This window comes from Balaenoptera acutorostrata, chromosome 1 (assembly GCF_949987535.1).
Source record: "Balaenoptera acutorostrata chromosome 1, mBalAcu1.1, whole genome shotgun sequence".
Lineage (NCBI taxonomy): Eukaryota > Metazoa > Chordata > Mammalia > Artiodactyla > Balaenopteridae > Balaenoptera > Balaenoptera acutorostrata.
In genome coordinates, this window is record NC_080064.1 from 365,076 (window position 1) to 390,427 (window position 25,352).

Genomic DNA, 25,352 nt, shown 5'->3' on the forward strand with positions numbered 1-25,352 from the left:
GACCACACTTTGTCTATGCATCCACCTGCTGATGGGTTTGGTTGCTCCCCCAGTTTCTACCATTCATCTCCTGTGAATAGAGCTACTGTTAACATTTGTGTGCAAGCATTTCTCTGAACACCTGTTTTCAGTTCTCTCGGGCATATCCCTAGGAGTGGAATTGCTGGGTCACGTGAAAATTCTGTTTAACCTTTTGAGGAATAACTAGACTGTTTTCCACAGTGACTGCACCATTTCACATTCCCATCAGCAATGTATGAGGGTTCCATTTTTTCTACATCTTCACCAACACTTGTTATTATTCCCTTTTTAATTATTATTATTATAGTTGTGCTAACAGGTGTGACATAGTATCTCACTGTGGTTTTGATTTGCATTTCTCTAGTGACCAATGATGTTGAGCATCTTTTCATGTGGTTGTTGGCCATTTATATATATATATTCTATTTTAAAATGTCTGTTTAAGTCTTTTGCCCAACTTTTAGTTGAGTTGTTTATCTTTTTGTTGTTGAGTTGTAAAAGTTCCTTATATATTATGGATACTAGACCCTTATCGGACATGTGATTTGCAAATATTTTCTACCATTTTGTATATAGTTTTTTTCACTTTGTCAATAGTGTCCAGGAGTTCATTTTTGTAGAAAATAAGATACATCTCTTTCATTAAAACAATCGGAACAGGGACTTCCGTGGTGGCACAGTGGTTAAGAATCCACCCGCCAATGCAGGGGACGCGGGTTCAACCCCTGGTCCAGGAAGATCCCACGTGCTGAGGAGCAACTAAGCCCGTGTGCCACAACTACTGAGCCCGCATGCCGGAACTACTGAAGCCCGCACACCTAGAGCCAGTGCTCCGCAACAAGAGAAGCCACTGCAATGAGAAGCCTACGCACCGCAACAAAGAGTAGCCCCCACTCACTGCAACTAGAGAAAGCCCGTGCACAGCAACGAAGACCCAAGCAGCCATTAATTAACTGATTGATTGATTAATTAATTAAAAAGCAATCTGAACAAATATTGTCATAAACAAATGGTGGTTATCTCTGGGCAGTTTAGATTGTCACTATTTTATGTTATTTCTGAATTAACGCTGGCAATGATTTCCGAGTTTACTAATTTTGCAGATTGGTAAATGGAAAGTGAAAGTTTCCAATTGTTAGCTCATGTTATGATGTGTGTGTGTCTTGCAAAGGACCCGAGGTGTTGGACATGCAGGGGGTTTCTGAACACACACCCCTGGAGGCGGGGATGCTGTCACAGTCCCCAGGCCCCGCCGGCCAGGTGGAAAGCCCCAGCCCACACCTACCTCACTTTCTTGTCATTGTCATTCTGTTTTGTTTCTGCTATTCACTCCAGGGCCCGCCTTGGGAAAAGGAAACCGAAACTGAAGCTGAATTCGGCTACTGTGTGGCTGGCTCCCCGACACCGCCCTCTGACGTGGTTGCTCAGGCTTTAAAAGGGCTGAGCTGCCAGGGCTGGAGAAGAGCTGAGAGCCAAGAGGCAGCGAACCAGTGCTTGCGGAGGACCTGGCGCCAGAGCCCACAGCCATGGTGAGGCGGGTTTGACACGTGGGGCAGGTGGGCTCGTACCCCTTCCCCTGGTGGCATCTCCCAGGGGCGGAACACCTACATATGCAAGGCAGGCAGAGCTGCTCAGAACCCCCAGGTTCTTAAGCGTGGGGGGAAGGACAGGGCTCCTTCTGACAGCAGGGTCTGGGTCCTCAGAGGTGGGTTCTGCCCAGTGGCAAACCCTGAGATCCCTTGGGATCAGCACAGGGAGGCATCTTAGCAGGTGAAGGGAGGCAACACGTGGGGGTGGTGGCTATTCTTCTAGAAATGCCCGCATGCACTCTCCAGCACCTGGCGTCCCCCTCCTGGTGGGTGGGGAGGCTGGAGAGGAGGGAGCAGCATCCCCGGGGTCTAACAGCGTGCCCCACTGCCAGTGTCACGCGTGCAGTGGTCCCAGAACTGGTGCCAGGGTCTCTGAGCCTGTGTGATGCCCACAGGGTAGGAACCTGAAGGTGAAGATGCTAGGGGGCCAGGAGATCCTGGTGCCCCTGAGGGACTCCATGCTGGCATCCGAGCTGAAGCAGCAGATCGCCCAGCAGATCGGCGTGCCCGCCTTCCAGCAGCACCTGGCCCACCAGGACACTCGCGAGGTGCTGCAGGACGGGGTGCCCCTGGTCTGCCAGGGCCTGGGCCCCAACAGCACCGTTCTGCTGATGGTGCAGAGCTGCAAAGAGCCCCTGAACATCCTGGTGAGGAATGACAAGGGTCGCAGCAGCACCTACGTGGTCCAGCTGACGCAGAGGGTGGCCGAGCTCAAGCAGCAAGTGTGCCAAAAGGAGCACGTGCAAGCCGACCAGTTCTGGCTGACTTTCGAGGGGAAGCCCATGGAGGACAAGTGCCAGCTGGGGGAGTACGGCCTCACAACCCTGTGCACCGTGTTCATGAATCTGCGCCTGCGGGGGGGGCGGGGCAGGGCCAGGAGGGCCGCGGGGAGGGCGCCCCACTGAGCACCAGGAATACAGTTGTAGCACCCTCTGTAGCATCAGTCTGCACCCTTCCGACGAGATTGGGGGAGGGGTGGAGGAGGGAGTGGTATGAGGGGACCCAGGGTCGCTGGGGGGATCCGCAGGCTAGGGTGGCCAAGTTAAGGGACAAGCCTAGTGGGATCAAAATGGTGACCTCCCCCCGCCCCCAGAGAAACTGAAGATGTGGAAATTAACTTCTAGAGAAATAAAAAGAGGCATATCTGCTGGAGCCTATCCCTGTCTTCACATTGAGCCATGGTCAGCCCCTGCCTGCACAACTGGTCCCCACCCCTCACATCTGGGTCAGCAGATAGCACGGGGAGGGGAAGGCCTGGCGAGGTCCCAAAGGCCACAAGGCGAGTGTCCCTGGAAGCGGTGAGTCTGTAGGGCCTGCCTGGGCCAGTTGTGAGGGAGGCTTCCCCACACCAGCTGGGGGCTGGGGGCCTCTTGGCCCTCCAGGAACCATCAGCCTACACTGTCCAGCCTGCATTGGTCTGCGGAAAAGTGGTGACAGGGCCTTGGGCACACACATCACCATCAGGGCGGGCTGCTGAATCAGCAAATACACCCTCCTTCAAGGTTCACTTCAGGGAGGGGCCACAGCCAGTAGGTGAGGGGGTACCTGGGATGGGGGTTCCTCCCATCCATGTGGAAGAGTTTGTCCCAGATAGGGGGCACCTAATTTGGCAAAACGACAGCCACTTCCACACTGGATGCATCTTTCTGTGCCAGCTTTCCACATGAGCCACTCGGGAGCCAGGCTGAGTCAGCCTTGGACACGGGTGCGGGGGGGGGGGGCACAGAACGTACACCTCTCTGGGCCAAAGTCCATGACTCTGGGGACACTCAGTCCTCAGCCTTCAGACTCTTCAGTGGCATTTGGCCGGAGACCCAGAAGCCCCCTTTCTGGTCTGTGGGAGTCCGTATCCGAGCTGGGGGACCCCCCAGACCTGGCTTGCCTGTGACAGATATGTGTAGACACGCAGGTGTGTGTGTGGGAGGGCTCCTGGCTCCAACCTCATTTCCTGGGTCCCCAACCTCACCTCTTTGTCATACTGTAACTTAACAAGTGTAAGCACACCCCCTCGGTGCCACCCTCCTTTCTTGAATCCCCCCACCAGGGTCTAGGTGAGGTAGGGTCCTCCAGAGGGGCCTCTGCTGCTGTTCACCCTTCATTGCCTCCGGCTCAGAGATCTGTGACTGGCTTGGGTGAGGGGATGTGCGCCAGACCCGACCCTGGAGAGACAGAGGGATCTCCTCTCCCTCCCCACCCCCACCATCTTCAGCTAGGTCGGGGTCTAATTTGGACCCTCCGGATCTCGGTTTACCCCCCTGGACCCTGCGGGTCTGTCTGGAGAAGCGCCTTGGGGGAGCTGGAGAGGGGGCGTGGCTGGCCGTCCGCCGCAGACGCGATCGCCGCCTCGGACAGCAGGGGGAGCCCGCAGCCCTGCAGAGGGGCCGGAGCTGAGCCGGGACCGGGAGGTGGGCGGGTCTGCGCTCCGTTGCGACCAATCGCCGCAGCCCCCGGCCCGCATTGGTCCCGGCAGGCCGGGGGTCCCGGGCCGGCCGAGCTTCCGTCCCCAGTTCCAGCGAGGGGCTGGGGTCCCCCGTCAGGTTCCTCCTGCCGGGGGTGGGGCGCAGCCCTGCAGGGCTCGAGGGGCGGCGGGGCCCCGGATCTGGCAGCCCCTCCCCGCGGCCGGGGAGCCCCCGCCGCCCCAGCCCCGGCGCAGCCTGGAGCCCCTTGGAAGTCCCGTCACGTCGCTTCCAGATTATGCATTAACCCGATTTCAGCCGCATTTCCTGGCGGGGGTGGGGAACGTCCGCGCAGGCGGGGGAGGGGCGTCCGTGGGGGTGCGCCGCAGCAGGGAGAGCACCCTCGATCCCGCCCCGCCCCCGCCCCTCGGCCGGGCCAGGCCCATCACCCACATGGGCCCGACCCAGACTGGCCCTCTCCCTCCCCCAGCCAGGCCTCCGCCCGGCGCCGCCGTCCCGGCGCTTTGTTCGCGGCCGCCGCGGGTCGCAGGGCGCCGGGCGGGCCGGGGCGGGGGGGGGGCGGGAAGGGGGTGGTGCTGCCCCGGGTCCCGCCCCCGGTCCGCCCCCGGTCCGCCCCCGCGCCGCCCGCGCTCCCGCCGCCTCCCAGGAGCTGCGTCCCGTCCTGTCCAGTCCAGTCCCTGGCGCGGCCCGGCCCGTGAGCTTGCTCCGGCCGCCTTCCGCCGTCCTCCGCCCGCGCCATGGCCAGCCTGCGGCCGTCCGGCCGGGCTCCCCTGCAGCCACTGCTGCTGCTCCTGGTGGTGGCCGCGCGCGCCCTGCCCGGCGCCGACGGGACGTGCCCCGAACGCGCGCTGGAGAGGCGGGAGGAGGAGGCGAACGTGGTGCTCACCGGCACCGTGGAGGAGATCCTCAACGTGGACCCGGTGCAGCACACGTACTCGTGCAAGGTGGGCCCCCGCGGGACCCCCGGGACCCTGAGCCCCCTTCGGACCGTCCTGGAAGCCTGGGTTGGGGGCCTCTCCCCCGCGATCCCGGCCCCCTAGCCCGGAGGTCCTCCCATCGCGACGCCGGCCGCCCCGCGGAGACCCCCGCCCCGGGCCGTGGGAACGAGCCCCAGACGCTCCGCAGCGCCCGCTCCCGCTCCCTTGGCGACCGCCGACCCCCGCGTGGGGCGCCGGGTCTGGGAAAACTCGCGAGCGCTGGAGGGAAAGTTCTTGCGGTGCCGCTGCCATCCCGCCTCGCGGTGCCCAGGCCCCGGAGACCTGATCGTGTCTGCCCCTTCAACCCAAGCCCACTCCCTTACTGGAAACAAGTGCGCCTCCCCCCAGGGAGAATGTTCGGCTACCGCACCCCCTACCCACCGGCCAAAGAAAAGGAACAGGGACGAGGGGAGGTGACGCTTTCTGCTTGGGGTGGAGGTGGGGTTTTGGCCTGTGGTCAGTGCTGTCGCCCCCCTCCCCCCAGAGGCGAGGAGGGGTGGTCAGGAGAGAGTGGAGGGGTGCACATGTTATCTCCCAACCCCAGGGCTCCTGGTGGGGCATGCTGCAGTGATGGGTGTGGGGGCCGGAGCAGAGAAGTGGGCGGGGCCGTTGCTGAGCCTCAAGTGTCGGGGTGCAGGGCAGGTGCCCCATCCTGCTCCTGAGAGACTTGGATCTCCCCCGGCCACGGGGAGGGGGGACTTGCCTGGCCTCCCCTTCAGTTGGATCTGGGAGCCCCCTGGGATAGGTCTGGTGGGGTTTTTCCCACAATCTGTTCCTAGGGAGGGCTCAAGGGACCCAGGGCCCTGCCCCGCTCTGGCCCCTAAAACCACCTCCCCGACCAGAAATCGGATCATTCCTCTTCCTTGGAGATGGGGAGGGGTGGCAGCTTCTTTCAGCCTGGCCTGTGCGGGCTACAGCTGGGATCCCCCGCCGGGCCCCCTCCCCTCCACCACCGCCAGGGCACTTTGCCAAGTCCCTGCAGGATTTTCCCGACTTCCTCCCCGCTGCTCCTGGGTGTGGCTGGGGTGGGGGGAGGCGATGAAAGCCACCCAGCCCTCCCCTGCTAGTTGTCGTCCTTCTAGAGCCTACTGTGTGTCTAGGGGTGGGGGGGGAGAGTTGGCCAAGGCTCGCCCACCTCCCCTGGGCCACTGGAGGGTGGAGGGAGTCCCTGCAGATTTCTCAGACCCGAGGCTCCCAGCAGGGGCAGGCAGGTGGCCGGGCCACCATTGTCTTTCATTCCCCATTCTGGAAGTCGTGGCCCCCCAGAGCTCCTGAGGAAAGGGGTGTCTTCCCAGGCGCAGCATGCATGGGCACGTGTCCCCATGGACCTTTTCCTTTAGGGCCGCCTGTTCTGACTGCAGCCCCTGCGACCCTCCTCCCCCGACCCCCAGCAGGCCGTGGGCGTCCCAGGGCCTGGTTTGTCAGAGCAGGTACCCTCAGGGCCCCAAGAGCAGAGTGGGGAGGGCGGGGCTGCCCTGTGCTGCCCAGGCTTGATTTTTGAGGTTCACAGGCTGCCTTGACCGCACTCACTGTAGGAGCCTTGCAGGAGGAGGGCGTTTCACCTGCTGGGGGGCATGGTGTCTTCGCCCACCCACAGGGCTGCACGGAGCCAAGCTGGCCCAGAGCCCTGAGCTCAGAGCTCATCACCCTGAAACTTCATCATCTACCTCAGCTGCTCCTGGCTCTGCCCAGGGGTGGGCCGAGCAGTGGGTGGGTCGATAGGGAGAGTGGGGCATGGAAGGCAGGCACCCCAGGCTGGCTGAGTCCCCTTCCCGTATCCAGCCTGAGCCGAGATGGACATTATTGGAATTGGGGTGGCTGGGGTCACTTAGACCTGGGGGTCGGGGGGCTGCTTCTTGAGGAAAGGGGTGTGTTTGCAGGCCAGGTGTCCTAGTGTGTGACACACATGGGTGGGCAGTGGCATCCATCGTGTGTGTGCTTCCCTGCAGCTTCCTTCCGGGGGGGCTGACCCAAAGATATCTACACATCTGCCCAGGGTTTGGGTCTATCTACTCTGGACACCTGGCCTGAGCAAGTGAGGTGGGAAGAGAGGAAAAAGCCCAGGCGCCAGTCTGGTGTTTGCCTCTGGCCTCTGCGGCCACCCCTCCCCAGTGGGAAGAGGATCACTGACACCTGCGCACCCCCCATGTCCACCCCAGGTTCGGGTCTGGCGGTACTTGAAGGGCAAAGATGTGGTGGCCCAGGAGAGCCTGCTGGATGGAGGCAACAAGGTGGTGATTGGCGGCTTCGGAGACCCCCTCATCTGTGACAACCAGGTGTCCACTGGGGACACCAGGATCTTCTTTGTGAACCCCGCCCCGCCGTACCTGTGGCCGGCCCACAAGAATGAGCTCATGCTCAACTCCAGCCTCATGCGCATCACCCTGCGGAACCTGGAGGAGGTAGAGCACTGCGTGGAAGGTGCGTGAAGGGCAGAGCAGAGGAGGTGCCTTGGGGGGCAGAAGAGAGTTTGCTGTAGGCTGGAGCACTTGGCATCTTGCGGTCCAACCTCCTTTTCTGAGTCCCCGCTCCCTGGCTTCCCAGCCATCTCAGCTCCAATCTCTGATATTAGCAGCGCTCCCCACCCTGGCCCTGGGGATGCCACCATTTTTTGTCTTGGAGCCAAGCGAGTCCCAGACCTGCAAAGGGACAGGCCTCCTTTTTCTTCCTTCCCCTCCCCCTCCGTAGTTCTGCATGCCCCTTCCTGGAGTTCCCTGTTCTAGGAGAGAGGCTGGGACCAGGTGAATGAACATCCGTTGTTTGTGTTCTGCAGAAGCCCAAACATCTGTTTAGACAGGGCCCAGATGTTGAGCAAACCCGTTGGGGTGGGGCTTAAGGGTTGTTGTGCTGGAGGTGGGGCTGCCCCGCCATGTGTTCCAAGAGGCCTGTCATTTCTGGGAGGGGCAGTTATGTGGAGTGGGCTGCTTCCAGGAGTTTGAGTGGGTGTGGGATCCCCTCACAGAGGTACAGAACCTTTCCTTGTCTGCTCTCCCCACGTGTCCATTCTGAATGGCCCAAGAGCATCCCTCCCCCAGCCCAGCCTCTGAGAGGTGAGCGGGACTCACGACCAGGGCTCACCCACCCACCTCAACCCAGGAGAATCCCAGCTGGGGGCTGAGATCCTTGGCTGAGGAATGTAGCAGGGAGAACGTAGGAACTGCCCGTCGCCCTCACATCCTGTCTGTCCCCTCATGGCTGCCTGGGAAGGGATGTATGGGAGAGGGCGGAGAGAGGAGAGAACGCTTCCTCCCAGGGCAGTGGGAAGGGTCCTTGACTTCCTGTCCTGGGAAGGTGACCCTGTCCCTCTGATTTGCTCTGTTGGCCAGCAGGGAAGTTCCATCTTCTACCCAACTTACTGCTGTGATGCTGGCTTGGCTTTTGCGGGGTCCTGGGTGGTGGACTCATCCGGCCTGGGGTGGACTGTGCAGGGGGAGGGGCAGGGCCTGAAGTGGGGAACCCTGTAGCACCCTGCTCAGCCTGTAGTGCGTTGCTCCTGGGGCTGTGTCCAGGGTCCCAGCCTGCAACGTCATACAGAGAGGCCAGCGGGGCTGTGTCCCTGGTCCCTTGCAGCACCAGCTTAGCTGAGGAGGTCCCAGCATGGCCCTCCCACCAAGTGAGGACTGGAGACACTGGCCCTGCTCTGGAAGCTTGTGGTCTAGGGAAGAGATGGGAGGGTGGCATGGGGACGGGGCAGGCTGTGGGGTGTGATGCCCAGTTTTGAAAGAGGAGTTGGGGGCTAAGGAGAGGGGTCAGGGCGCAGAGAGTCCCGTTTCTGCAAGATCAAGAAGGCGCGTCACCAACTCTGCAGCTGTGCGGGTCCAGCCTGAGGGTCCACGACTCAGTAACCGGCCTTCTGTGGGGTCAGAGGGCATGTGGCAGGAGGGCCACCCCGGGCAGAACAAGATTTGCCATCTTGCCAGATCCTGCTCTACCCAGGCCAGGCCCTGGTTCCGGATACATCAGGCTGGGCAGAGGGACACCTGGAGAGGAGGGCCCACAGGGAGAGCTCCTAGCGAGACTTCACCTACTGTATGCTGGCTGCCCAGGATAGGGACCAGGCTAGGCCCCCAGCTCCAGTTGGGCCGGTGGGGGGAGGGTGGTGCTGGGACCCACAGGCCAGTGTGTAGCAATGGGGTGAGCACCCAGAAGGGGCCGAGGCCACCAGACTCTTCCGGGGTGGGCCTGCCAGGAGGAGGGTCTTGGGGAAGGATGTTCATGGAGAGGAAAGGAAAGGAAGTAGCCTTGACTGTAGCTTGGAGCCTTGTTGTAGAGCCAGGGTGGAGGGGAAGCCCCCAGGGAGGCGAGGGGCCCAGAGTGAGAAGCTTGGGGTCCGCTGTAAGGAGCCAGGGAGCCCTGGAAGTTCTGAGCCCATGACACGGATCCCTTCTTTGGAAGCAAACCGGGGCACCTTGAGGGGCAGGGGCTGCGGGCAGGGTGGGTGCATCCCAGGGACCCCAGTTAGATGGGGGTGCCTCCCCCTTGAGCCTCCCGAAGGCCTGAGGAAAAAGGCCCCCTGGAGCTGGGGCCAGGCTTCGGGAAGAGACAGTCCTCTCCCCACCTCCCCAGAAGGCTGGGAGGAGGGCCCGCCTTCCATTCTGTAGGAGATAAGGACCTCAAACCCCACTCCAGGCTCTCCAGGGAGCCAAGGCCTCACCCTAGTGAGGGGTTAGGGTTAGGGATGGGCAGGGCTTGAACTAAGATGACCCCTCCCGGTCTGATTCTGACCCTCTTCTGTTCCTGGGAGCCCACAGCTGCCCCTGCCCCACAGGGCCCAGAGTGAAGGCTGGGCAGCCGCTGATTTGTGGAGGTCGCCCCGAGACCACCCAAGACCCCTGTCTCTATCACACCTCTCCCCGGCCCCCAAAAGGCCCACAGCCGCCAAGGTCAGGGGCACACCCTGCCAGGCCCACCTGCCTGGATGCCCCCAGCTCGTCCCCACCTGGGCCCCAGCTCTACTGGGACTGCCTGCCTCAGTTTCTCCCCCAGGGCCTGCAGGGTCTTCCTGGCTCTGGGCCCCTCCCCCAGCCTCCAGCCCCCAGGAAGCTCCTCCCCAGTCCTCCGCCCGGGAGCCTCATTCCGAGCATAACTGAGACAGGTACGTGTCCCTCCCTCTGCGCCACCTGTGGCTGAGGGAGACCGCTGCTCTGCTCCGGCGCAGCCTCTTCCGGAAGGAGCCCCTCGCCCCCTGCTTTGTCAGGGAAGTGGCCTGGCCTCTTCCAGTGCCAGCCGCCCACGCACCGTGAGCCTGCCCAGGCTGGCAGCCGAGCAGGCATCTCCTCCAACCTTCAGCCACTTTGCCCTGGTCTGGGCAGCGCCCATACACTCCCACCACCCTCCCCTCCCCCACCTCATGAAGACTGGTCCTGGGGCCCCCGGAAGCCCCTAGGAGGGGTGCACGCCTGGGGCCCTTCCCTGCCCACTAGGAGCCAGGAGGAGAGAAAGGAAGTGTTGTCTGCCCTCTCCAGGTCTGGCACAGGGACAGGGTCGGTGAGTCTGGCTCTGGCCCAGCTCAGCCCTGCCCGGCCCTGAAGCCCGGGGTCCTGGCGGCCGTGGCCTAGCCTGGCCAGCCTGATTCCAGCGAGCACCCTCCCTCCCTGCCAGGCCAGCCTTCTAGGGCCTGTGGGAAGGCAGTGCTATACAGCTCAGGCCGGAGAGGTGCTGGGTCCCGGGCCGCCAGCCCGGCACTGGTGCAGGCCCTGTGGCCGCGGAGCTGGGTGTGGACTGCAGGCACCCCCAGGCAGGGACTGGCTCTCCCTGAAGCAGAGCGGGGGCCGGTAGGAGTCCAGGGGGAGCTCCCTGGGCGGGTCCCTCTGCTGTCTGGCACTTAGCTTCTGTGCCCCCAAGTCCTCTGAGCCTGTCCTACTCCCGCCACATTCCTCCCTGAGGTGGGAGGTGGCTCTTTCCTGTCCGTTTCCCTCTTCCAGACTGGAGGTTCTCACCCCACCCCTCCGGACCCGCCCAGCGCCCTCTCAGCCCCTCCCCCTGGCAGGTCGTCGGAGAGGAGGCAGGCCCAGGCTGGAGGCTGCCCGCCCAGGCTTTCTCCTTCCTTCCAGCAGCCAGAGGTGGGGCATCAGCTCAGGTGGGGCGTGACCACCCCCCCCCCCCGCCCCGTGCCTGTCCTCTCCCCACCTGGGGGTCCGTGGTAGATAGTCAGCGCTAGAATGGACCTGTGCCGGCTTTGACTTCCCCTGGGCCCACGGTGGGCTGGCTGGCGTCCTCCCTGGGGCAGCCCCGGGGGCTTGGGTCGGGGCGCTGCTCCTGAAACCAAAGGGCTTTGGATCCTGTCCCTTCACTGCGCCCGACTGAGCTAGTGGAAACAGCTCTGGGCTTTTTCCAGACCCCACCCCATACCCCTGCTCCACACCCAGAGAACAGCCCTGGTCTCCATTCTCCCCTGCAGATTGGAAATGCAAAAAAAAGTTGTTTTGAAACTGTCCTCCCCTCTCCCGCTGTCTATACTGGCCTCCCCCAGGGTGCTGGACAGAGTGGATTCCGGTGGGGCCTGCCTGTGCCCTTACAGCATCTCTGGGGGTGCTGGGACCCACGTGCACAGAGGAGAAATTAGATTCACCTGGTCAGGGCTAGCTGGCCCAGGTGTGGGGCTACAGCCCCCTGCCCCGCCAATCCTACAGGCTGAGGTGGGGGGAGTGTAGAGGGTGGCATGGGGCTGCCAGGTAAGGTTAGCAGGGGAGTGGGCCCAGACTTCAGGGCCGTGGATCTAGCCAGAGGTCACTCTCACCATCACCCTGCTACAGTCAGGCCAGCACAGCCTCCTCCAGCCTGCTTTGCTTCCTTCCTAAAGGGTTAATTCCCCCCAGCCCCCTGAGAAGCAAAGCCTGCCCCCACCCCCATCACCACAGGAAGGTGGAAAACAGCTGCAGAAACAGGCCTCTCTCCTGCCCCTGCACCCGCCCGTCCTCTGCCTCCACCTGAGGGCTCCAGGCCAACTTCCCTCCCTCCCCCCGCCAAGTTCTACCCTTGCCTAGAGGCCTGGGGGGGGGGATGAAAAATGGGCTCCCTTTCCTGTCCTGCTCTGCTGGCCCCAGCCCCCCCTCACCATTGAGATAGGGGAACCATGGCTCCCCACGCAGGCCCCCAAGGCCCAGCTGCAGGCACAATCACTGAAATAGCCCCAGTAACCCTTGACACCCCAGAGTCCCAGGGAGTGCCCACCTCTCACTGAAGAGAAAAAGGGATCTCAGAAGTGAGACAGCGCCCTAGTGCCAATTACCCTGATGACAGTGATGCAGCTCGTGAGAGGGCACTGTGCCCCCATGGGCTACACTGGGGCTCAGGAGGGATCACGTTCCAGTCCCAGGCTGTGGCTGGGAGCCGGGCAGGGGTGACCTAGGCCTCTGGTGCAGTTTCCAGTGGGGAGGGAAGCTCCCCTCGAAGGGGCCTCTCCCCCCAGAGCAGATCCTGAGAACTTCCTCTGAGGAAGGCCCCCTGCCAGGGGCTGCTTCCAGCTGGACCTGGGAAGGGGAAGATGGCCCCTCCCAACTCCCCTCCCCACCAGGGCATAGAGGCATGGGAGGGGCAAGCTCTCTGTCCTCCCAGGCAGCCTGCTGTTTCCAGCTGTGTGGCCTGCACGTGCGCACGTGTGCCTGCAGCCTCAGGTGTACCAACCGGCACACAGCCGGGCTATGGTTCCTGCCACCCTTGTATCAGCCTGGGGAGGGGATTCTGCAGGTGCTCTGCCAGCAGGCTGGTAGCAGGCAACCTTGGCTTGTGTCCTAGGGGCCTGGGAACAGGGCTCCAGCCCTCTGCCCTCATGTGGCTCCCATCTCCTGCCTGCTGCCCCAGTGGCCGGCTATGCCCTCCTCACACCCCCCGTACCCGGCAGAGGTCTGGGCCCCGCCTCCTGTGGGCTCTGCCTCTGGGTTTCTCAATGCCAGAGATGGAAGGACTGTGGGAGGGACAGGAAGAGTCCCTGGGGCCACTTGGATTCCCTGTCCCATCTCGTGCCTGCCGGACCCTGAGGCTGGCACTGTTAGGGGTTAGGTATGGCAAGTCAGGAGAGGCTGGTCTGCCTCTGGCCTGAGGCGGGCCTGAAGCTTCCCTGCCCCTCCCATTGGCAGCTGCCTCCGGGCCGCCCTGCGCTGGCCCCGGCAGAAGCAGGCAGCCTGTCCCTCTGGCCACAGATGCGGGCTTCCCGTGTACACGAGGGCGAAATAAGAGCACAGCATCTGGGCCAGACTGTGGCCTGTCCCTGACCCACCAGTGGGGAGCAACGTGCGTCCACTTCTCTCCCTGGAGGGGAGGCGGTGAGGGTCGCCAGGGTCCATTTGTGAATCCATCCGTGGGTTCCTTCCTCAGCCACCCCGTCCGCTCACGGGCCCCCAGTAGATCCTCACAGGGCCGCTGGATGGGCTGCCGCTGCCGCCTGCACAGGGCCCTTCGAGGTTCTGGACGGGCTTTCCAAGGAGGCCAGGTGTAGCTGCGTGTTGAGGAGCGAAGGCCAAGGGGGAAGTGTATTCCGGGCAGGAAAGACAGCACAGCAAGGTTTGAGATGCAGGGAGCAGCCGGTAGTCCCTGCAGCTTGGCTGAGGGGTGGGAGAAGGCAGCTGCGGGCGTGGTGCGGGCGAGAGAGCTGGAAACCAGGACTCCAGAGCTACAGCCCGCTGGCTGGGAGAGGGGGACCCTCCCCTCTGAGCAGGAGCTTCCCACCTGATGCTGCACCTTTGCTGCTGGTCCGGGTCACCCTCCCCCATGGGAGAAACTCCGCCTGCACCCTGGCTGCCTGCCTCTGCAATCTCCTGTCCTGCGTCTGGTCTTCCGTCTTTGCGGCTCTCTCCTGTCTGGCCGGTCTCTCTGCCCCTTTGTCCCCTGCCTTTCTGGTTCCAGTAAGTGTCTGTCTGTCACTCCTCTTCATCCTGACATCCAGCCGGTCAATACCTCCAGGAAGCACCATCCCCCAACTCAGACCGTTGTGCTGGACGGTGCATCCCTCACTGCCTGGTGTGGCCCTCAGCAGGACACAGGGTCTCCACTCACCAGGCACTGACCACACTTGGGTGCCACCCTGGCTCTTCCAGCTTTCTCTTTCCTCCCGGAGATGGGCAGGGCCTGGCCGAAAGAGGTGGCTTTGGGGCTGTCCTGGAGGGGAGGGACCGAAGGCGTGGATCAGCTCCACCGCATCCCCCTCTTCTGCAGGTGCCTACCAGCCCCCTCCTCTGTTCGTCTGGCGCCCCCTGGTGGCTTCAGCCTATGTCTTGGCAGGTGTCCAGGCCCTGGACCGGGCTCCCTCCTCCCAGCGCTCCCCAGGCCGGAGGATACGCCCATGGCCCCTGTTGCCCTGAGGCCTCACCAGGCTGGCTCCTCCTGGTCTCCTGCAGCCTCCTGAGCCCGTTGTCACCTGGGCCTCTGTAGTTGCCTCTGTCTGGGGGTGCAAACCCCTCTCCCCATCCTTCGGGTCTCTGTACAGATAAACCCCCCGCCCCTCCGATCTAGTGCACTCTCTGTCACAGGGTAACCTCCCAGGGTGCAGAGAGCTGACCCGACTCGGGACACGCCGCCTGCACTGAGCCTACCCCCGGAGGAGCTCAGACGGGCTGCTGAGGGCGGCTGGGCCCCGGGCAGGAGGAAGGCTGAGTAATGAGGGAGGAGGGAAGCCAGGGGTCAGCGGCCGCAGCTGCCGTCCAAGCCGCCAGCGGCCGCCACCCTACGAGCTGGCCCTGCTGAGCCCCTTCCCCAAACTCTCACTTAATCATACCGCCTGGCGGCGCCGGCGGCGCCGGCTAACCGGCAGAGTGTGGGCCCTGCCCGGGGGCTGGTGGGTGGGCACACAGCCAGCGGACTCAAACCTGGGCGCCTCCCGGCCTCGGCCTCACCTGAGGCGGCGATCGGGGCCCGGGCTGGACACCGCCTCCTTCCCAGCGGCGGGCCCGGGTCCAGCAGCGACGTCCCGCCGTGAAACGCCCATTGTCTGCTGAGGCCGAGGGGGAGGGGACGGCCGTAGCCTGAGACCGGACACCAGGAGGCCGGGGCTGGGGGAAGGGGCCGCCCTGCCCCGTCCTCTTCCCCTCCCCCACCGGGACGGCCAGACACCTGTGACTCCGGACCGCCTGGCGGCCGGCGCTCGACTGTTCGATGCGCTTCCCACACAAGCGGGGTACCCTCGAGGTCCCGGCGGTGGGGACAGGCGGACCGCGCGCTCCGCGGGACCAGCCGAGGCGCCGCCGGCCGCGAGACCCGACCTTAAAGGTGTGTGCGCACGCGCGGTGTGTGCTCGCCGCCGGGAGGGCGGTGCCGCCCCACCCCCACCCCCTCCTTTCGGGGGCAGCTGGGGCCGGCCCCTCCGGAGTGAGGGAGGGGTCATCTGCGTAAGAAAGGGGTCGGCGGGGGGCCAGTAGGTAGGACTTCCCATCCTCTCTAGACTCCATTCCCCATCTTCCTTCTCAGGGCCAGGGAAGCACCTGGAGGGGCGCAACCACACCGTGTACTTGGGGGCACACCCAGTGTGTGTTGTGTGACCGAGGGGCAAGTTTTGCATTGCATGAAGGCGTGCAGTGTGTATGCACGCAGGTGAGTGTGTGACACCCAGTGCCTGTGCAGACTTGAGTGAGTGGGTGTACATGTATCTGCGTACGTGAGGCCTGGGACATCGAGTGTGTGTGTACACATGTAAGCAGTAGCGTGTTGCTGTGTGTAAGCCCAGAGGGGGGCCGATTCTTGGCTCGGAGCACCCTCTGTTCCTGGGGTCTGAGCCTGCGTGGCCTGGTCAGGGCTGAATGATTTTGAGTCTGAAGATCCCAAAATAGCCCGGGTAGCCTGAGCTCCCCTCCCCCAGCTGGCTCTGAGGCCTCAATGGCCCTTTGTCTCTCTGAAGGCATCCAAGCCCTGTGGGGGCTCAGGCTCGGGCGGGGGCTGGGAGGGACCGGGCTGCATGCGGGTCCCCTTTCCCCAGGCCAGACCTGACAGGCCTTGAGCACCGCCGCCGCCGCCACCACGTGAGCCCTAAGGCCAGCCCATTTGCTGGCAGAGTCCAGGGTCTCTGCCTGGGGGAGGCCTGCCCTGCCAGCACTGGCTCCCACTGATCCCAGGGCTTGCCCCTCCCACACTCTGGTCCCCTTGCCTCCCCTCCTCCAGCAGGGCCCAGCCATGATGTCCCAAGCTGCAGTGGCAGCAGCAGACAGGGCTCCTGTGCGGGCATGTGCCCAGTGCGTACGTCTGTGGTTTAAACCCTGGCACTGTCTGTGGGCCCCTCCCTGAGTCAAGGGATTCAAACTGCAGTCCTGGGGGCTGCAGTGAGAAGTAAATGGGAAATGTGTCACTGCCTGGGCTCACCACACCAAGCTCTGGGCTCTGGGCCAAGCTCTGCCCGGAGGAGATAAAAAGTCAGACCCTGCCCTGGGTGCTCCAAGTCCGGGGCATCGCCACTCTCAGTGTGGTGTGGGCAGTGCCAGGGTGTGGTGTGGTGAGGTGAGGGGGTGGGAGGCTCCCCTGAGGAGAGAGTGAGGCCAGCCAGGGGCAGGGTCTCCAGGTGGCCTGACAGATTGCTGCTCTGGGTCCATCGCGGCCCGGGGTGGGGGGGGACCACTTTGTGTATTGACTTTTCCTGCAAGGTTTCAGTAGACCCTCAGGTTCCAGGGCTCCAAGAGGTTTGAAGACCTCTGCTGTGGGTGGTGGGGGACCCGGACAGGGTGGGCTGAGCCCGCTGGGATTTGGTACTAGTGTGCCTGGGCGCAGGACTGAAAGGAGTCCAAGGAGATGGACCTGAAGAACTGGGTGCTGGCTGGCAGGTGGTTGTCCCAGCCAAGGAAGGGGGGGGAGAGCCCACCCGACGAGGAGGGAGTGAGCGAGGTGTGTGTGGGAGGACTCCAGGGACATGTTTGTGAGGCAGCTGCACACGTGATGGGGAGGACGGGAGTCCCGGGTGGGCCGCGCGCCCTGGCCCGCTGTGACGTCAGGGTCTCGACGTTCCCGGAAGGCCTCTAGGGGGCGCTCCAGGCTTGCGGTCTGGGCCTGGAGCCCCGCGACTATTTGCATAACGCTCATTTACATGGGACTCATTTGCATGATCCTGTCACCTCACGGACGCGAGTTGGGGGTGCGCGGATGGTTTGAGGTGCTGCTGTCAGTTCCTAGGGAGGGGTGGCGCACCCTCTGAATTGAGCCCAGCCCACTCCCCACCTGTGTGTATGTACCTGGAGACCCTACCCCCCACAGTGCCTGAGTCGCGCCAGCAGGAGCAGAGACATTGACACGCACACGCGGTAACACGCAGACCGCAGCCCAGAACCGGGTCCTTCGTGCAGGCCGATCCCCCCTGCGGGGACACAGACAGACCCTCGGACACTCCGCCGCGCCGCCGCTCACACGCACAGCCCAGCCCAGCCCAGCCCAGCCGGGTGGGAGCGGGAGGGGACCCTGTCCCGCCCCACTCTCGCCCACCTACTCGCCCCCACTCCCCAGCCCCCCACCCCGCCCTCACACCTGCCTTCTCTCCAGCTCCAGCCTCCGCTCCCCCTCATCTCCTACCCCGACCCCGGCCCCCATCCCGACCCTGCACCCTCCCCAGCCCCAGCGCCCCACCTCTGCGCCCTCCCCGGCCCCCGCTCCCTTCCAGCCCCGGTCCCCCCAGTCGTCCTCCAGCGCCCGCAGCCCCTGCGTTCTCTTTTGTGCCGTCGCCCTCCCGTCCTCATCCGCCCGACCCTCCTTGCGGCGGTAGCCGCGACTCCCCGCGGACGCTGGGGTCCCCGGAGGCGTCTTCCTTTGTCTCTGCTCCCCGCCCTCCCTCCGCGGCGCCCCTCGCCCCTCGCTCACCGCCTCAGCCCCGGCCTGGGCGCGGGGAGCGGGCGCGGCCCTCCGCGGCTGGCTCTTTATTCTCTCCCTCCGGAGGCGCGCTCGCTCCTCCCGCTCGCAGCCGGCGCCGCTCCCGCCTCCGCCGGGGACCGAGCAGCCGGGACCCGCCGAGTCCCGGGCGAGGGGCCACTCGCCGCCCTTCGCACTCGGACCGGCTTCCCCTGGGCAGCCAGGCGGGCAGGATCCGGGGCTGCGGGACCCCCCGAGGCTGGCTCCGGGAAGACTGAGCCCAGCGGGAGCCCCGCGGAGAGCTGCCGGCGCCTCTGGCCCAGGCGCTGACCGGTGTGGACAGCAGGGGTGGTGCTGGCCCTCGGGTCCTCCTCCGCCTCCCTCCGAGCCCAAACTTGGGATTTCTGCTCCAGGAGAATTCTGCACACCTCCCATTATGAGCCTCAAGGGCTGTGGAGGGGGCCTGGCGCCCCCCACTCCCCAGCTGTGACTGGAGCTGAACTTTGAGAATATAGCGGCTGTCAACTGCCCCAGGGGTCCAGGAATGGGGCGAGTGGCACCGAAGAGGCCCAAGGGCACCCCGTGAGGACCGCCACGCCTCAAGAGTGGGGGCTGAGGAGCCCGGGCCATGCCTCCACTGCCGCTGGAGCGGGACCCCCGGCAGCGGCGCGGGGTCTCCCTGCTGGTGCGATATTTCATGATCCCCTGTAACGTCTGCTTGATCCTCCTGGCCACCGCCACGCTCGGCTTCGCGGTGCTACTCTTCCTGAACAACTGTACGTCTGTGGGTGTGGCAGTCTCCTGGGCCCAGGTGACCCTGCCTCTCTGCTCGCTGAGGTCCCCTGCCTCAGCCACCAAAGATTAGGGGACAGGCAGGGTCACAGAGAGGCCACCAGCTGTGACGTGGCTCAGATGGGCCACTGCATCGTCTGGGAACACCATGGGTCGTTCTCCGGATGCCTGGGCCCCCCGAAGGCTGTCTGTGGGCTGGGGGGGGGCAGGGGCTGGCCCTCATCCTGAGCTGCAGAGACAACTTTCATTGGGGGGTTGGGGGCAGCTGGCTACGCTGGGAATGGGGGCTTTGGCAGGGCCTGGGGCTCATCTCGGGAATAGGTGGCCGCCCACATCCCTGCCACTGGGCCTCCCCGACAGGTGTCCGACCATGATGGTACAGCTGGAGGGGCAGAGAAAAGCCAGGGCCTCTGTCTTTGTGCACCACCAGGCCTCAGCCTCTGTCTTTGTCCACCTTCAGGGCTCAGAGTGGAGCCAGGGAAGGGATGTGTGCCGGCAGGGGTGACTCCTCCAGGCTGGACAATGGGACAGGCTTTGGAAGGACTGGCTCGGGTGGCGGGGGGGGCCTGACTTGGAGATTTGTTTTTTTCCAGACAAACCTGGGACCCACTTCACGCCAGTGCCCCCAACGCCTCCGGATGGTGAGTGAGGGCTCTATTGGTGACAGACTGAGCTTGGCAATCTGTGCCTGGAGGGGCGGTGGCACTCTTGGTGGTCAGGGGGCCATTCTTGGGGTGTGTGCATCAGACATGTTAGCTGTGTCTGGAGCAGGAGGAGGCTGGATGCAGGAACCTGTGTCCTTCCTGGGGAGTCCACAGTGGCGGACAGCAAAGGGAACGTGGGGTCCGGAGTCCCTGGGCCTGGCCCCATCTTGGCCTCAAAGTTGGGACTGACTTAGTCCTGGAGCCCACAGGTTGAGAGATGGGTCAGAAGATGTGTACAGAGGGCGTGGGGGGCCAGGGGCTCAGGGAGAGGGCCTCGGCAGGACCAACAACAGCTGTCTGAGGAGGGATGGGCGGGTCTGTTCCTGGACTGAGCAGACTGGGCCTGGCCTTCTTGACCTGCTTTGTGGGCTGGGGCCCGGCCTCCCTGGGGGCTGCTGTAATTAAGCTAATGTGAGAGGGGAAGAGAAGAAGCTGTCAGGGCCTCAGGAGGGCAGGGGAAGGGGTGGCCTGGCGTCCTCCTGGGAGAGGGGGCTGCTCCCAGGTCTGCTTTCAGCGCCTGGGCCCCCTGCTGGGCAGGCACAGCCCGGGTCCCTGGAAGTACACAGAGGGCCGTCCACACATGGGATGGGCCGTGGGAGGGGGCAGGTCTGCACTGGGCTGGGGGTTTGGGCCCAGGACTGAGCCTCTCATAGGCTGTGGACAAGAGGCCTGGAGCTGGCTGGATTTAAACACCTTCCTCTCTCCCAGCATCCTCAGCCTTCTCTCCTCAAGCCCCAAGGCCTGCTGTGTCTCTTTTCCTTCACACGTGCATTGGCTCGCCCCACAGCCTTCCACACGGGCCCCACACCTGCACTCTGATCCCATCACACATTTTCGGGACAGCTACCCCACATGACCATCGTCATCCCTCCCAGGCGCACACACAGCACATTCTTGGTCACAGGCAGGGCTCAAGGCATGCGCTCCATCCTCCAACCTACCCAAGTCTGGGGAGAGAGTTAAATATACCCACTCCAACCGGCAGAGGCTTTAAAAAGCCACCACCGCCTCCAGCATCGCACACTGTGAGGGAGCCTTGGGCGAGGAAGGAGTGAGGCTCCTTCAGGAGGGCAAGCATGGCAGAGCCCCAGAGGTGACGCTTAAGGGCCATGAAGCGTGCAGGTCTCTGGGCGCTCCACCTGCGCTAAGGAGGGGCGGCCTGCATGATGAGGGTGCAGGTCTTGGAGGACGAGGAACCTACTGGTCATACAGGAGTAGGTGTCCTTGGCCCAGGGGTTAGGACCTTGGGTGGTGTCCGGCTGGACCAGGGTGACCAGAGGGAGAGAGAGGCTTGAGCCCCAGGGCCCAGACAGAGAGCAGCTGGGCAGGGAGCCTGAGGGGCAGTGTGGTGACCAAGTCCTCGGCCATGGGGTCAGGACCCTGGTAGAGACCTTGATCAGCAGGTCCAATTGAAGCCAGATAGAGCAGCCAGCCAGACGGGGGAAGTGCCCGTGGCTTTGGCCTGGGGGTCCCCAGGGCCTTGGGCAAGTGAGGGCTGAAAGTGAGAGGAAGTGCTAAGGGGAGAGAGAAGGAGAGCGCGGGAGATGGAAAGCGAGGAGAGGGGCTATGAGCAGGCAAAGCGTTGAGCCAGGACAGAGGGGTGGCCGATGTGCAGACAGCTCTGACTGCTCTAGCCTTCGCAGCGGCTGACCCCCCACCCTGCACAGAGTGGCGTGCTGGGCCTCTCCAAGCCTTTGCAGGTATTGGCCCCTTTAGCCTCACAACAACCCTGGAGGGTAGGTTCTATTGTCCCCATTCACTGGAGGAGGTGCTGAGGTATGGCGAGGCGATAACTTGCCCGCAGTCACTTGGCGGGTGAATGCCGGTGGGGCAGCCTGGCCCCAGGATCTGATGAAGCATCTGCGTGGGTACCCAGATGAGGTGGGGGGAGGACAGGGAGGTTGCAGGGAGTTCAGGCTGGGTATCCGTGCTGGCCCCACCCTGGCCTCCAGCCCCAGTTCACTCAGCCTGTGGGCGGTGGGGGCAGGGATTCCCAGACAGACTCGCAGGAGCCTGGGGTGGGCTGTTGCTATGGTGACAGCTCCAGCTCCCCGCGCTGCTCCAACCCCCTCGGAGTTGAGGGTGCTTCCTCCTGCCCCACTGCCTGAGCCTGCTGGGAAGTGATGGGGGGCGCCCCCGACCCCCATAACTTATTAATGATAAGTGCACCCAATTAAACATTTATTGGATCCAGACAGCCGCAGCCCGTAATGGGCCTGCCCCGCCTATGGGGGTGTCACCCTGGGTGGGAGTCCTGAGGAGTCAGCCTGCCCGCTGCCCTGACACTGTGCTCGGGGGGGGGACCTGTCCTGACGGCTCTGCGACTCAGTGAGCGGGTGTGTGCTGGCGACACTGCAAAGTTGAGAGCTAAAATGTTTAAAGAAGAAAACAGTCGGGTCCGCAGGGCTCGGTGTGCTGGGGTCCCTGAGGACGTCATGCTGAGTGTGAGGTGGGGCAGCAGGACCTGGGGAGGGGGTGGGGGTGGGGACATTTCCTGAGGTGGGGGCCCAGGAGGGTAGGTGAGGAAGGATGAGGTGTGTGGATACCCGAGGGGCCCTAGGGAGAGACTGCAGCTGGGAGGCCTAGGAGGGAGGGCAGGCCACGAGCCACAGCAGAGCACGGACCCGGGGGAGGCTGGCTGTGGGGACGTGGAAGGTGGGGGAGTGGGCAGAGAAGAGCCCAAGTGGGGACAGGCCTGAGGAGAGGGGAGGCCTCCAGAGAAGCAGGAAGGGGAAGAAGTGAGAAGAGAGGGGTGGGGGCCGGCAGGGCACTGGGTTCTGGGCCGAGGGTGGAGCATGTGACCTGACCTCAGATAACCCCACCCCCTGTCCTGCAGCTGTGTGACCTCAGGCCGGTCCATGAAAGGCAGAGGAGCTGGTCCCTGGGGAGGTGGCAGGGGCCAGGTGTGGAGGGGACACTGGAGCAGCTCCCAGGGAGGGGGCGGGGCGGGCCGGGGTTCTGAGGGGTAGGTCACAGTCGGAAGAGGGGCTTCGATTCTGAGGTGGGGATGCTGATTCCCTGTGATACAGGCGGCCTGGGGGCTGTCTGTCTGTCCTCGGTGTGGGGAGTGGGTCAGGAGCAGATGCAATGCCCCTTCCACAGTTGCGGGGCTGAGGGGGGCGGGGGTAGAGAAGGCTCTGCGGTGGGGGGGGGGTTGTTGAGAGGTGGAGGGCATGAGGCCCTGGCTGTGATGGGCGCACCCGGGGTTCCTGCAAGCGCCAGCACGAACATGGGTGGGCACGCATGCGCATGTGTGACCGTCCGTGCAAGATCTGGCAGGTGTGCGGACGTTGGACTGTGCATGATGACCGGGGGCCTGGAGGCGGCAGGGGCCGGGCCCCTACCCACCCCGTCGCGTCTTCCGCCCCACCCGCAGCGTGCCGAGGAATGCTGTGTGGCTTCGGCGCCGTCTGCGAGCCCAGCGCGGAGGAGCCGGGCCGAGCCTCCTGCGTGTGCAAGAAGAGCCCCTGCCCCAGCGTGGTGGCACCCGTGTGCGGCTCAGATGCCTCCACCTACAGCAACGAGTGCGAGCTGCAGCGGGCGCAGTGCAGCCAGCAGAGGCGCATCCGCCTGCTGCGCCGGGGGCCCTGCGGTGAGTGCGGAGTGTGGGGCGGGGCCTTGGTGAGGGGGATGCGGGGGGTGGGGGGGGGCGGGGACTGTGGTGAGGGGGGTGGGGTGGGTGGGGGTGGGGGCCTGCAGTTGGGGGGGTGCGCGGGGGCGGGGCTGGAGCGGGACTTAGTGAGGAGGGATGAGGAGGGCGGGGCCTGCGGTGAGGGGGTGTGCGGAGGGCCGACCGTCGGCCAGTGTGACCCCACCCTGCTCCGTCCACAGGGACCAGGGACCCCTGCTCCAATGTAACCTGCAGCTTTGGCAGCACCTGTGCACGCTCCGCGGATGGACTGACAGCCACGTGCCTGTGCCCTGCCACGTGCCTGGGGGCCCCCGAGGGCCCCGTGTGTGGCAGCGACGGCACTGACTACCCCAGCGAGTGCCAGCTCTTGCGGCAAGCCTGCGCCCACCAGGAAAACGTGTTCAAGAAGTTCGACGGCCCTTGCGGTGAGCGCCACCGCTGCGCGTGTAGCATGACCTCAGTCAGTGTGTGCACACAGCGGCAGTGCCCTGACCTTCGCCTTCCCGCCCCCAGACCCCTGCCAGGGCTCCCTCAACGACCTGAGCCGCATCTGCCGTGTGGACCCACGCACGCGGCGCCCCAAGATGCTCCTGCGGCCAGAGAGCTGCCCTCCGAGGCAGGCGCCCGTGTGTGGGGATGATGGGGTTACCTACGGTAACGACTGTGTCATGGGCCGAACCGGGGCCATCCGAGGCCTCCTCCTCCAGAAAGTGCGCTCTGGCCAGTGCCAGCCTCAAGGTGGGCGGCTCCTGGGGGAGGGCCCCGTCCTGGCATTCTGCATGACCCAGGGCCCTGCCTGTCCCCACCTGCCCCTGCATGCCTCGTGGGTCCCCACTCATCACCTCGTGTGCCCGTGGTTCCCCTGCACATCCCAGCGTGGGGGCTGGCGTGGTACTCTGGCTCTTCTGATCTCCTTGCCCCCCCAGACCAGTGCCCAGAAGCGTGCAAGTTCAGTGCCGTGTGTCTGTCCCACCGAGGCCACCCCCGCTGTTCCTGCGACCGTGTCATCTGTGATGGGGCCTACAAACCCGTGTGCGCCCACGACGGGCACACATACGACAATGACTGCTGGCGCCAGCAGGCCGAGTGTCAGCAGCAGCGCAGCCTGCCCGCCAAACACCAGGGCCCGTGTGGTGAGCACCGTGGGCGGGCTCCGTGCTGCGAGCAGGCTGGTCCGGCAGTCCCCGCTGCCTGTCATCACATGCCATCTCCATCCTGAGTCATGCTTCTCCTTCCTGGGGTTGTGGGCGACAGCTGGTCACTCTGGGGAGGCTTGGCAGGGCTGTTGTCCGTCAGCGGGCTCTGGGGTGGTGGGATCTGTCAGGAAGGTGCCTGCAGCACCTGGGGGGATGTGGGGCAGAGGCAGGGGTCCATGGGCAGGCTCCCTGGTACCTGCCCGACAGCCCTCAAGTCCTCCGGGTCCCACACTCTTGGGACACACAGCCCCCTTAGAGGCAGCGTCTCAGTCGGGCTTCGAGGGACCAGGAAGGGGCAGAGACGGCGTGTCCTGCGTGGCGTGGCCTGGGGCTCCGCCCACCTCTAACTCCGTCCCCGTCGGCCGGTCTGTCCATCTTTCCGGTCTCTCTTTCTGCGTCTGTTTCCTCTCCTCTGCTCTCTCTTCCCTCTTGGCTCCACCTCTTGTGTCTTCCAGCCTGACCTGCTGGCAGGATGAGGTACCGCGCCTGCCGCCAGGAGCCCACAGCCCGAGGTCTGCCCCCCGCGCAGCAGGGGGGGGGTGGCTCGCTGCTGCCTGGCCTTGTGGTCCTCAGAGCAAGTGGACAGACACCTCCCCCCCCGTGTGGCCCTGGGTGTGGCTCTGGGTTGCAGACTCCTCCCCCCACAGAGAGAGCACCCCCCCCCATGCATGGGTGTCCCAGGGCTGCTGGTGGTCAGGGGTCAGTGGCCTGGGTGGGCTGGTAAACCTGGCCCTCCCACCAGCCCCTGAGATCAGTCCAGAGGCTGCTGTGTCTAGAGGGCAGCCCCGCCCCCCGCTCATGCAGGGACCTGGGGCCGTTAGAGTCTGTGTGCCTGTCCATGTCTGTCCTGCGTCTGTCCCTTTCTCTGCTGTGTCCTGTGCATCCCGCCCTTCTCCTGGTCCACTCTTCCTACACCATCCCCACCCTGGGAAAGGGTCTGCTGCGTGGGGCTGGGGGCTTTGTGCGTTGCCTAGGAGAGCAGGTGGGGACCCTGCTGAGTGCCCACATTCTCCCCAGACCAGCCCCCGTCCCCATGCCGCGGGGTGCAGTGTCCATTTGGGGCGATGTGTGCTGTGAAGAATGGGGAAGCCGAGTGTGCGTGTCAGCAAGCGTGTTCAGGCATCTACGATCCCGTGTGTGGCAGCGATGGCGTCACGTACGGCAGCACGTGCGAGCTGGAGGCTACGGCCTGCGCCCTTGGGCGGGAGATCCGGGTGGCTCGCCGAGGACCCTGTGGTCAGTGGTGGATGAGTGGGTCTAGCTGGGGGGTGG

The 25,352-nt window shown here is 64.2% G+C and overlaps 2 protein-coding genes across 8 annotated transcripts in view; both read left to right on the plus strand.

Annotated features, from left to right (window-relative positions):
• Positions 1 to 1,456: 1,456 nt before the first annotated feature.
• ISG15 (ISG15 ubiquitin like modifier) lies at positions 1,457 to 2,757 on the plus strand. The gene is made up of 2 exons (XM_007166269.3): positions 1,457 to 1,550; positions 2,006 to 2,757. Exons 1-2 carry the CDS (start codon positions 1,548 to 1,550, stop codon positions 2,513 to 2,515), a joined length of 513 nt encoding a protein of 170 aa, XP_007166331.2. The 5' UTR covers positions 1,457 to 1,547; the 3' UTR covers positions 2,516 to 2,757.
• Positions 2,758 to 4,629: 1,872 nt separating this feature from the next.
• Positions 4,630 to 25,352, plus strand: part of AGRN (agrin) — a 31,786-nt gene continuing 11,063 nt past the window's right edge. For 4 of the 7 annotated variants that reach the window (XM_057556501.1, XM_057556507.1, XM_057556505.1 and 1 more), the window contains exons 1-8: positions 4,631 to 4,971; positions 7,164 to 7,425; positions 19,143 to 19,190; positions 22,630 to 22,845; positions 23,085 to 23,309; positions 23,398 to 23,622; positions 23,811 to 24,017; positions 25,098 to 25,316. In XM_057556501.1, coding sequence (XP_057412484.1) covers positions 4,765 to 4,971; positions 7,164 to 7,425; positions 19,143 to 19,190; positions 22,630 to 22,845; positions 23,085 to 23,309; positions 23,398 to 23,622; positions 23,811 to 24,017; positions 25,098 to 25,316 — 1,609 coding nt within the window. In that variant the 5' untranslated portion in view covers positions 4,631 to 4,764. Of the gene's footprint in view, positions 4,972 to 7,163; positions 7,426 to 18,235; positions 18,534 to 19,142; positions 19,191 to 22,629; positions 22,846 to 23,084; positions 23,310 to 23,397; positions 23,623 to 23,810; positions 24,018 to 25,097; positions 25,317 to 25,352 lie in introns of those variants that run through there. The other 3 variants (XM_057556514.1, XM_057556511.1, XM_057556525.1) reach the window with 3 other exon arrangements.